We start from the raw sequence: 12,174 nt of genomic DNA on the forward strand, positions 1-12,174 counted from the left end.
ATGCCATTTAAATAAAATTGTATTTAAATTTAGATGAACATATAACATGAAGGAATTATTTGTTGTTAATTTTGTTGCAATTTAAAAGCAAGTGTATCATATTATATTTTAAATGAAGGATTATTGCTTTTTTTATTGATTATTATATAGACATTATTGCTTTAATCTTCATTATTTGGCATACTTACAGAGGCCAGATGTTTTTGTAGAAACTATGGTTACCCATGGTATTTTTTAAATAATGTTCAAAAATCAAAAATTGATATTTTTAAATTTTGTCACGCTCTTTTCAGGCTCTTGTTACGTTTTAGCCGGAAGTGACGCTGTTGTAGGAAGTGTTTAGCGATGCGCGGGAGTTTATTGTTGCTATCAAGAGAGCTAGAGTTCATGTTAATTTTCTCCTTTCATCTAAATCAAAAATTAATAGCAGCACGGAGATTTGCTTAGAATGGCTCATCTAAACGAAGCGGACTTACCGCCGAACCTGTCATGTCTGAAAGTACGTTCTGTTATTCAACTTCGTTTAGTCTGCGGTTGAAAACAAGATTATTCGCTACCGTTGTATTTGCCGCTCAGCTGTGTATGTCAATAGAATTCTGTGATCTCGATTTCTAACGCATCACAGAAAAGATTTTCTTTCACTTCTAGTTTTAATGATATAAAAAAAACAAATCTCTTCACGATGTTTTTATATTCTTGTTTTATGTCCACTGCTTTCCTGATATTGATCGGAATGAGATGCGTTGCGTGGTTTTGTGCATCAATAAGCAAGAGTCACGGTGCCGCAGATATAATAGTCATAAATCTGAATATTCCCAGGTTCGTTGACATTAGACCTTGTGTGTGTGTTTTTTTCTGTATCAGAGCATAGACACCCTCCTCCGTTGTCCTATCTGCTTTGAGTTTCTCAACATCACCATGATGACCCCGTGTTCTCATAACTGTACGTATAACTTACTGCTGCGGTTAAGTTTATAAACGTTTGACATGTAACTAACAAAATACATTTTTTTATTTTTGTTTGTTTGTTTTTGCTGTTCCAACAGTTTGTTCTCTGTGTATACGGAAGTTTCTGTCCTACAAGTTGCTGTGTCCTGTTTGTAACTTGGTGAGTCTCTGGTCAATATAATCATAACGTGACTATTCAACCTTGTTAAATTCCAGTAATAGATTAGCCACAGGATTTTTACATTGGATGTAAATCTCTCTCTGTGTATACATATATACATAATCAGACACGCGCACATTTTCTGCAGACTTTTTTTTTGTTTTATCAATGTGCAATCAGTTTTTTACTTTTATTGTAATCATGCACTTATCAAACGTGAAAGTAAAGATATTTTATTGTTGCAAAAAAAAAAAAAGCTATTTTAAAGGCACTATGTAAAATATTTGTAATACAATATCCAAAAACCACTTGCACAGTATTATTTATTTAATGCAGTCGTGTACTTATGTTATCTGAAAAGTACTGTAGGATTTGCAAATTTCAGTATGTTAGAATGATTTCTGAAGGTACTTGTACTTGTGATACTGAATACTGGCTGCTGAAAATTCAGCTTTGCCTTCACAGAATTAAATTCTATTTCAAAGTATGATCAAATTTTTGATTAAAATGATTTAGCCTTGGGGAGCTTAAGAGAGGATAATAAGAGTTTTTTTGTCAAAAACATTTAAAAATCTTTATTATTCACTCCTATATTCTGCATATAAACATTGCCGTTGTTGCAGTTTATTGAAATTATTAGGTTTAGAGTTTAGGAAACTTTCCATTAATCTTAATCTCTCTTTGCAGCCATCAACAGAACAAGACCTGAGGAACAACAGATTATTAGATGATTTAGTTCAGAACTTCCAAGCAGCAAGGTAAAATTTATTTCTGTATTAAATGCATGTCATACTTTCTTTTTTTTGCCGGGCCTATAAAGCATGTATTCTTCTGTCTTCTTTGGGGGGTGATTTCTGCAGAAATCTAAAGAGCTTTCTGAAGAGTTCTATGGCTGCAAATTCTGTGTCGGTTTGAATAGCAGATTAATAGAAAGTCAGTGCGGGTTAATTAGTGGTTAGTGATGAGTTTGACCAGGAAAAATAATTAGCTTTAATTTCATGGAAAGTTTTTTATAAACTCATATTCAAGTTTTATTTGTCTAAGGATTCTGATTTCAAAAGGTAAAGTTGATACTTTCGCTTGTGGAAAGCCTTATGTTATTGGAATATGTTGGTGGATATGACACTGAACAATTATTTTTAGAAAATGCATGTAAATGTTGATTGTCTGATGACTACCTTTTTATTTTTATGTCTTTTTGTAACATTCATTTAAGGTTTAGCTGTAAAGTCCCAGACATTCTGATTGTGACAATATATGTTTTATCACAGTGTTTTTGGGAATTGCCACCAAATAATGTTTTTCTTTGAAATAAGGTATCAATTTCTATTATGTGCAGCTTAAGCTAAGCTTTTTTTCTAAAGTCTCTGTTTTGCTTTATTTGCACTGAAACGCAACCTCAGCTTTTTTTTTTTTTTTCTAAAATCGTGTCCACTTTTGATTTTTTTTTTTTTTTTTTTTTTTTAAAGGTTTTGACCTTGAAAATGCCGAGTAGTTCAAACGATGAAACCGTAGCAAAAGTTATGCATTTTAAAACGTGTAACTAGTGTAAACGGGGCCTAACATTGTTCTAACTTGCCTGAAGGTATCAGAAAATCAGATTAGAATTTTAAAAGATACAGTTGTCTCTTATTATTGGACATCTCCTGACAAACTGGAACGTGCATCATCCTAGCCTGCCATGAGATTCTGGATTTCCTTTAACGATCAAGTGGGATTTAATTTTCAATATTCGGGTCTATATCTTTGGCGTACTCCACCTGCTGCAGGACTCAAGAAGCTGCTCTGCCTTGCTTCTCTTCAAGCAGTCTTAAGTGCTCAGACTGTAAACATACAGTAATACAAAATCTTCAGTTTAAATTAACAAGCGATGTTTGGGTGGGTTTTTTTTTTAAACATATCTTACGACTTTACCTAGATAGTGAACAGCTAAAGCACACAGTAGATTTTATTTGCGATATTGTTTTTTAATTCAGTCTCTCTTGGTGCCATCAATCTCTGTGTTGTGTGCCTAATATAGTGGGTTGGTGGAGTTTCAGATGGCCATCGGGATGAAGAGAGAGGTGCCTTATGGGACAGTGTTTTAATTTCCTGTTTTCCTTCAGTGATGATGTCAAAGGCATGTGTCATCTTTTAGTAAAGGACGTTAGGGACATTTATTAAGGCCTTTGATATAGATATAGGATTGCTTTTATTTTTGTTTGCATTTCTTTGGCTAGTTTATCTTGGATAGAATATTTGTTTGTTGGTTATCACATGCATATATAGTATGGATTTTGTAAGAATAAAAGGAACAATTGTAGTTCTGAAATGAACTGAAATTTTAAATCTCATACTGTCCTGCACCAGATGGGAAACTGAATGGATGGGCATGCTAATGAATAGCTTTCTCCCAATAGATAATATAGAGCTGCTTGGTCTCAATGAGTGCAATTAGCCCTGTTTTTCCAGGTCTCATTATGGACTCCTTTGAGCTGTTGCATGCAGACTGTCCTTCTTTTGATGTTCCAAGAGATCCAAAGTTCCTGAAATTTCATGTTCATACAACCTGGGAAAGCTTGTTCTTTTTTTGCGTTTATAGGCTTTTATGATGTTGACCACAGTATTTTTCTTTCTTTCTTTCTTTCTTTCTTTATTTATTTTTTGCAGCTAAAAGCTTGAAAGCTACAGCTACTGAAAAAAACAAACCAAAAAAGTTTATATATCATATATAATTGGTTTAAAGCTCGGAACGATATACTTTTCAATCATGACTATTATTTCCAAAACAGTGTTTTCACCACATTGCCCTGTTTTCTCAGCTGGAACTTGCTGGAGGTTATGTAACGTATTTGGTTCTCTACAGCAATAAATTTCTCATTGTGTTCCTCTTGCCTTACTAGATTCAGAGCAGTGCTTTGGGGAACTGAAAGTAGACAGTATTTTCTGTGGTCTCTGAGGGGGTCCATGAGGATTTTTTTATGGTCTTGGCTGGGTAGGTAGTTAAGCCTGTAGTTATGAGATTGCAGTTGATTTTTAAAAGCATTACTGAAGAAAGACCAAAAATTAGGACAGTTTATTACTCATTAGGTAAGGGATCATATAATTTTTCCTAATAATGATTTATCATTTTATTTTTGCATGACGTCTGCTTATAATGTTAGTCAAGGTTTTTTTCCCTCCAAGCAGGATTTAGTTAGTATGATCAGTTCCACTCTCTGTCTGACCCTTTAAAGGGAATGTTTTATTTGTTATTTGCTGCTTTGACTTCAAGACTTCTACAAAGGCCCTTATTATGTGTTACAAGTGCGTTGCACATTATGATTGCATCTGTAGTTCAATAAATTTGATGATTGTTCTTTCTGCTACCAATAAAGTGTAGTACTTTCCGCATCTTTAAATATTTTTCCCTGAATTTTTTCCCCCATAATCGGTGCTGAAAACATACATCCTGAATTCCTGCAAACACATTTGTTTATTCATTCAGACTCAGAGTCATGCTGGGATATTAGATCAACCAAGTGAATTTTTATAAGCCATGGTGCCATTCTGTAAATAGAGCTTTGTGAGCTTGTAAATTTTATCTTTGACTTAATAAGATTGCCCCCCACACACACACACACTTTTATAGGGTGTAACGGGGGAAGATGCTATTTTATGTCCCTTTATATATTTGGTCTGTTTGCTAATAAATCTTTTCTAATAGCATTGACATAAGGGAGAAAACCAACATCACCTTTCAGATATTAATGTAGACCCAAAATGTCACAGCCACATTAACAGTGATTGGGGCACCTTATTTCTTGTTCTTTTTTTTTCTTAAGTGTTTAGTTTTGCGTTTGTGTATGTGGACTAACGGTCAGACAAAGAGAAATAAAAGGTTTCAATATGGAAAGTAGTGTTTGCACACATCATTGACTCCACTTTATGGCTCTGTAATGGCCTTGCAGCCACTCTCTGCGTTTGTTGGCTTTCCACATTTCCACTGGAATTGCGAAACCGACAGGTGCTTGCCTGCATTCACTCTCTCTCGCTTCCTTTTATGTACTCCTTTCTCTTTCTCGCTCCTTCTGCCCTCCTGTCCTCCTCTCAAATTATTTTTCACGATTTCATTTCTCACTCTCCCTCCAAAGGGAAGCAGAGATATTCGAAGGCTCGCACATTGTATAGGGAAGCACAGTTTTGCTATCAAAAACACTTTTGCTGTCACTTCAGTGGATCAAACAGATGCTCTTTTTTGTCCTTGGCCTAGTTTATGTTCTTGAAGTATTTTTTTGTGTCTTTGATATTACAAATGCATGTCTCTCTCTCTTTCTCTCACACACACACCACATGGCTTAAAAGTGTGAAGCCCCATTTATCTCTGCAGGTCTGCTGGCAAAAAATGCTCATTTATAATAAGAAATGTTTTACTGTGCACCAGATTATCTTATCAGAATAATTTTTGGGAAAGTATATGTGACTGGACCAATGGCTGCTGGAAAATCAATTTTGTAAAATATACTAAATACAATCTCCTCTCACCAGGCAAAAATTGTGCCACTCAAATTTGGAATCTCCGCCTATTTCACCGGAAACCCCGGTTATGGTGATCAAAGGCAAAGCAGCAAGACAGAAGGGCCTCAGAAATGAAGCAAACACCCTCAGTCATTTTTTCCAGAAGAAGATCCCTGTTACTCCTTCATCAGAGGCCCAAACAAGTCGTAAGCTTCACGTGCCAGTCAAATCAGAATCCATGGAGGTGTGTTTACAGCAGCTAGGTCACGCAAGCAAGAAAATGTGGAGCCCACAAATGGAGTCGGGGAAGATGAAAAGATGGATATAACTGCATTTCCTTCCACGTCACACAATAAACCACTGGTTAAAGGTGATTGTATTACATACTTTTTTTTTTTTTTTTTTTTTTTTGTATGTTAGAAATTAACACACATATTATTTATATTACAAGGAACTGGTTTGTCTATTACTCTATTACGTTGTTTGTCCCTTAATGCATTGATATGTTGTCCACTGATGCTTTTTTTTTTTTTTTTTGTAGCGATGGCACCATTTTAAAATCATCTGTGCATGTTTTCTAGACATTTTAGTAGGAAGGACTGTGCTGGTTATAATACACAATAATTTGTGTGTTGCAGTGGAGTGCCCTGTCTGTGAAGTAGGTGTTCCCGAACAGCACATTAATAAACATCTGGATATGTGCTTGAGCAGAGATGATAAGAAGGAGAGATTGAGAAGGTATAGAGAATATTTGTCATATAATCCGTTTTTAGTGCATCATTGCAAATGATCTGATTGTCTAGAGGAAGCATGCTGTTAGTTGACCTGCTGCTGTTATTCAAAATCAAGTTATTGATATGATATTGTTTACTACATGCAGTATTTCAATGAATAAGAAATTAATACTTAACAACTGACATTTCAGATATAATATATCTTGTTGGTAAAAGTAGTTTCAAAACAATCTAAATCAGGATCAAACAGGCAATGTAGCAAATGCAGACAAAGGAAGTGACGTAAACGGCAAAACATTTCAAATATCTTGAAACACCATTTGTACAATCAAATAAGTGAAGCATAACTAATTGCTATATATAATTTAATTCACTTTTCTTGAAAGTAGATTGTCCAGATTGTTTGCGCAGATGTCTGACGAATCTCGGCTTTCTTAGACCTGTATATTTTTCTGCCTAATCAGAGACCTTTTACAAGCATGTATTATTATTATTTTTTTTTATATTCTTGGATGTGTTGGAGTTAGTTGAATGAAGTTTAACAAATGAACTGATTGTGGCTGAATCAACTTTTTTTGAATAGACTGTTTAAAAATTGTTCTGTGGCGAATAATTATGGTAACTTGAAAAGTAGTGGAAGACTGCTTGTGGTTAAAGAATGGATTGGACTCTAACCCTTAAAAATAACGTTCCTATAGATAATAGCTTGTATTCATCCCTTCCCCCTTTACTGGGCCTCCTTTTTCACCTGAGGGGACATTCTGAAGGGCCGACATTTTAGTACGTGTCTGATTGACAGAAAGGGTGATTTCATTTACTGGACACCTTGAGGGTAACATGATTAATGAGGGCATGCATCAGCATTTCTGTGGCCTTAAGCCCATCTTGACATACTACCTCTACAGAGATGAATGAATTTTCCACCTTTAAATGATTTTTGTGTAATAGTTTTGGGTCTGGTGCTACACACTCATATCAAACCTTTATTCCTTTAATTTTGTGAAACACAAAAGAAGAGATTTTGGGATATAAACTACATTTTACCACATTAAGACATGGAGGCTTAATTCTTTTGTAATCCACAGAAGAAAAAAAAAGGTCATAGTGGTTTAGAGTCACATGAGGCGACGTAATTATAATGTAGTTTTAAAGTTTTGGGTGAACTGTGCTTTTAATCACTACAGCTACTTAACTGTATCGCCTGAAGGCAGTTATAACCAGTTTAATTCAAAAAAGAAGAAATGTTTCTGCATTAGACATTTTTTAATATGTAATATTATCTTTTAGGTTGAGAAATGGCCTGAAAGGCAATACGTCACATTTCATCTAATAAAGTAACTTATGATATGATCCTCCAAAGACCAAGCAATTTACCAATTAAATGGCAATACAGTCAAGCACCAGGATCATGTCATCCTAACAAACCAGACAAGGGCATCTCTCAGAGAATTGACCACAAAACAAGTTGCAGAGCTGTTTATGTCATGCTGAGAAATCCTGATACCAACAGTTTCTTCACCACTTTAGATTCACCTCTGGGAGTGTGTCTAGGAGAAAGCCTTTTCTGAGAAAGGCTAGCATTAAGTCATATAAAAGCCATGGGACAAAACCTGAAATGGTTTGGTAGTACATTTTTTGTCTGATATGAGTTCCTTGTAGGGCTGCATGATTAATTGAAGAAAAAAAAAATCTCGATCTCATTTCTAATTGATGGCGATTCACTTCCATGTATTTCTCTGCACTTAGATTATGCTGCATTCACGCGTCACACTCACACAATAACAAAGGACTATTAGTTCACCAATCAATCATGAATCTCCATCGCTTTTCTCCTCCCTCTCACTACACTATGAAACCCATTCATTTTAATGGCTTGTGCCACCCTAGCATGGCTTGTCGATTCAAAAGAGTTAAAGTTTATTTCCTGCTTCCTGTGTGAAAGGCCCATTTTGTGGATGGTACTCTGACAATTAACACCACTAATCTCTACAGTCATCTTAAGCGTCACTACAAAATAGAAGAGCTTTCTCCCTGAAACCTCAAAATGTTAATAGGTTAGTGTTCTTGGCCAAGAACTGTGCTAATTGAAGCAAAAGGCACATGTTCTATTTTAGTTATTTTTATTTATTAATGTTCTCTTACGTTCAGCAATTTATGTTAAAAGCTTTTACATTTCACTTTAAGGGGTCTAGAATGAAAAAGATACTTTTTTTTTTTACTCCAGTGCTTTATTATACTTATTGCTTTTTTTGTAATTAAAAGCAATAAATTTGGTTAAAAAACTGAAGAGAATTTTGATCTCAATTCCTATGGAGAAAAGTCATGATTTACATTTGAGCAACAATTGTGCAGCCCTAGTTTCTTGGCCTGAAAGCAAAGCACTATGTTTGGCGAAAAATACAACCCAGTACCAGGTAACACCTACTCTGCCACGGTGGCAGTGTTATGTTTGGGGGGATTTCTTTTTCAGATGGTGCAACTGGAAAGTTTATTGGCATCAAGGCCAAAATGGATTAAGCTGAATGCATGCAAATCCTTGAGGAGAACCTGTTTCAGTCAGCCAGAGATATGAGTTAGTGTTACTTTCCAGCACCACACTTGCAAAAACTACACTGCAAAACTGAAGTTATGGCTTTGTAGTTATTATTCTAGAGACACTGACTTGAATCCAATTGACAATTTGTTCTATGACCTGAACAGTCACTCTCCATCTAATTTGTCAGACATACTATTTTAAAGAATAGGCTGAATTTAGGCCAATGGACTTTATTACTTGTTGGAAGTTTATTAAAGATACACTAACTTTTGGTTCTCCAGTTTTAAATAATTAAGAACATTATGCATGAGGCTCTGTGTGCTTGAATTTGTGAATGTTGTCTGTTTAAGCAAAGTACACTTTAAAATCTCATAGTTTATTACATTTATTTTAAACGATTGATATATATATTTTTCTATAAATGGCCTTGAGAATTGTATGTATTTGTTTTTCAGTGGTGGAAGGAGAAAGGCGATGCCTAAGCTCTTGTACACTTTGATTACTGTTCCAAAGCTGAAGAAGATGCTTAAAGAGTGTCACCTGTCCGCTCAAGGCAGTAGAGAGCAGCTAGTGCGACGCCACCAGGAATTCACCCAAATCTATAACTCCCAGTGTGACGCACTCAACCCCAAATCAGGTATAAAGTCAGAGATCAATAAGTGAATGAATAGATGGTGAAGAGAGAGCTTTATAGGTATTGAATGACATGGTTGAAATGTTTGTTTCAGACATGAATTATGTGAATTAAATGCTGCTGATGAAAGCGTTTGTTAAACGCGACTGTAGGTGGTGGAATGTAATTTATGTGCAAGAGTTAGTCACGCTGTGAGGGACCCTGGCACATAGATGACAGGGCTAGTGGAAAAATACAGTAGTTTCATCCTTCAAGCTTTGTTTGAGTTACTGCTTCCCTTCTCACTGACCCTTTCACAGCTGAATTTATCTCTTTTCATTGAGCTGTCAAAGGTTTTGCAGGAAACATTGTATTTTTCTTTCATTCAGTGTGTTACCATGGTTATTGTTAAAAACCGGACTTGAGTGTAGATTGTTTTTTTTCCTCTACACTACTTGTGTGGTTCTGTTTTGTCATATACAATGGCAGATTGAATTGATAAATTACAGCATTCAAATTGACTGTGCAGAATGATACGAGAATGAACATCTGCCTGTGTGCTTTAATGGATAGTTTAGAAATAATACAAATAGATACTAGATACTGCTTTATTGAGTTAAGGTTTTTATGTGTTTGGATTAATTATACGTATTTAGTCTTCTTCAGAAAAGTTCTGTTTCATAGCGAATGTTTTATGCTTTTTCATTTATTGACAGCTGAAGAAATTGCCAAAGAAGTTGAGAACAACGAGAGGTTAAAGAATCAAATGGAGAGTAAACGAAACCTGTATGTTCTACTGTGGATTGTCATTTCTGAAGTGTACATATAATAAAAACATGCCTACGTGCATGCCTATGTTACATTTTTTGATTTACAAAATAAATAGTGACGTTTCAGCTTTTTAAAAGTGCATTCTTGTTGATTTATTTTTTATAATGCTCTGCGTTTGACAGGTAATCGTCACTACGAAGAATCAGACTGCTGAAGAAATTGAGGAGTTGCACTCAGTGTACCGTAAGTCCTGGCTTGTAAAAATTGGCACTGTATGAAGAATGAGACAGTTGCTCTTGTCAGATAAGAGGACACTCTGTCCTTGCACTGTTGGAAAATAATGTTTGAGTGATGTCACAACAGGGTCAGGTTCATTCTCATGCTTGTCCTGTGTATTATAAAATAAAATTTATGTACTGAACAACTTTACCATCTCCTACCTTAAGGTTGACTGAGCATATGTAAACTGAATATTTTTGTAAATTATTAGGTGAAGATATTAACTCCCCCTGGCAATAACTAAGTTATGACCATTACAAAGTAGTCATTTTAAGCCTTTTATGCAACAGGTCATGTTTCTAAGACTCAGCTAAATTATTGTGTGAATTCAGAAATCATAACTACTATAAAGTATTTTTAGTCTGAGAAATTAGCTAATTTATTTCTTGCTTGTTTTTAAGTTCTAATGCAAAAATATAATTTAAATATGACACTCATCTGACTTATATAAACAGTGGTTAGATTGTCATTTTCACTCTTTAAATAATTCAGAAAATCTGGACTGAAAGAAAATCCTGCTGTTAGTGTCTCATTAGGATACATTTGAAACAGTTTGGAATATTTATCAACTGACAGGCTCTCTTTACAAGATGTGCCAAGTGAGTTGCTATTATATGTTCTTTTAAGTAGTTTTTGGTAAAAATGCTTCAATGAGTTGCTGAGCGGAAAATGGCTGCAAGATTGAAGGTACAGCTGCGATTGTAATCATCAAAAATTCCTTTTCTGATTTGCTTCTTTAATGTAATGCCCATGTATCATCAGTGTGCTCTGCAAGGGCATTTGCAATTTCCGTTTCCACCTCATATATCAGATCTTCTTGTTCAGGTGCGGTTTGGACTCTATGCAGAACTATGGTGCAGGGATTTCTAAACTGAATACAGATTTAACTATGTCTTGAGTGGAGCTGTATGCTTTCGTTTTGAAGTTTGTTTTCTGACGATTTCGATATGCATAATCTCCGTTTGGTTATCTTCAGTAGTTCTCAGCCACAATTTTTTTTCTCAGAAACCTTTGCCTTTTGTGGCTCCAAGTTCACTAAGCAGCTAAGTGCGTGTGTGTGTGAGGGAGAGAAAGAAGAAGGGAGAAGGATCCCTCGAGGGGGTTGGAGGGGAACGGGGTGATCAATACGACAATGCCAACAGGGTCTCGAGATCGATCCCATCTCATTAAATGTTCTGCCTTTGTGACCCAGCTCAAAAACGCTTAGACCAAAAAAAAAAAAAAAAAAAAATTCAGACAATAGGCTCTAAACTTTAAAGATGCTAGCCACTGTTTGATGGACTGCCATGTGATCTTTAAGGGAATCAGCCGATGGCACAAATGAACAGGGTTGGAAGTTTTGTGGTGTTTTAATGGAATGAAATAACTCATTTGAATTTAGTTATTACATACACTTTCTCTTTTGTTGTTTCAAACCTGAATGACTTTCTTTAGATTAATAAGTACTGATGCTTTGACTATAAAATTTGTAATGACGTGTTAGAAATGATAACGTTGAACTGTTCTTTTGATTATGTAAACCCAGGACATATCTTGAATTGAAGATGTTCACCAAGTTAAGTGGATGTTCTTTAATTGTTTCTGTTTATGGATGTTTATCCTCAAATGTCCTAATGTTGTGCACTGTTAACTTGAGCTCTAAGGTTTTGCTCAAACC

At 35.3% G+C, this 12,174-nt stretch overlaps 1 protein-coding gene across 1 annotated transcript in view; it reads left to right on the top strand.

The window, feature by feature from the left end:
• The first annotated feature begins 317 nt into the window (after positions 1-317).
• LOC122347404 (E3 ubiquitin-protein ligase RAD18-like) overlaps positions 318-12,174 on the top strand; it is a 28,828-nt gene continuing 16,971 nt past the window's right edge. Inside the window, 10 exon segments of the mRNA XM_043242638.1 lie at positions 318-499; positions 865-943; positions 1,047-1,108; positions 1,796-1,866; positions 5,615-5,847; positions 5,850-5,954; positions 6,223-6,322; positions 9,310-9,491; positions 10,184-10,257; positions 10,421-10,481. Of these exon segments, the coding sequence (XP_043098573.1) occupies positions 449-499; positions 865-943; positions 1,047-1,108; positions 1,796-1,866; positions 5,615-5,847; positions 5,850-5,954; positions 6,223-6,322; positions 9,310-9,491; positions 10,184-10,257; positions 10,421-10,481 (1,018 nt within the window). The 5' untranslated portion in view covers positions 318-448.

This window comes from Puntigrus tetrazona, chromosome 6 (genome assembly GCF_018831695.1).
Source record: "Puntigrus tetrazona isolate hp1 chromosome 6, ASM1883169v1, whole genome shotgun sequence".
In the NCBI taxonomy this organism is placed as follows: domain Eukaryota; kingdom Metazoa; phylum Chordata; class Actinopteri; order Cypriniformes; family Cyprinidae; genus Puntigrus; species Puntigrus tetrazona.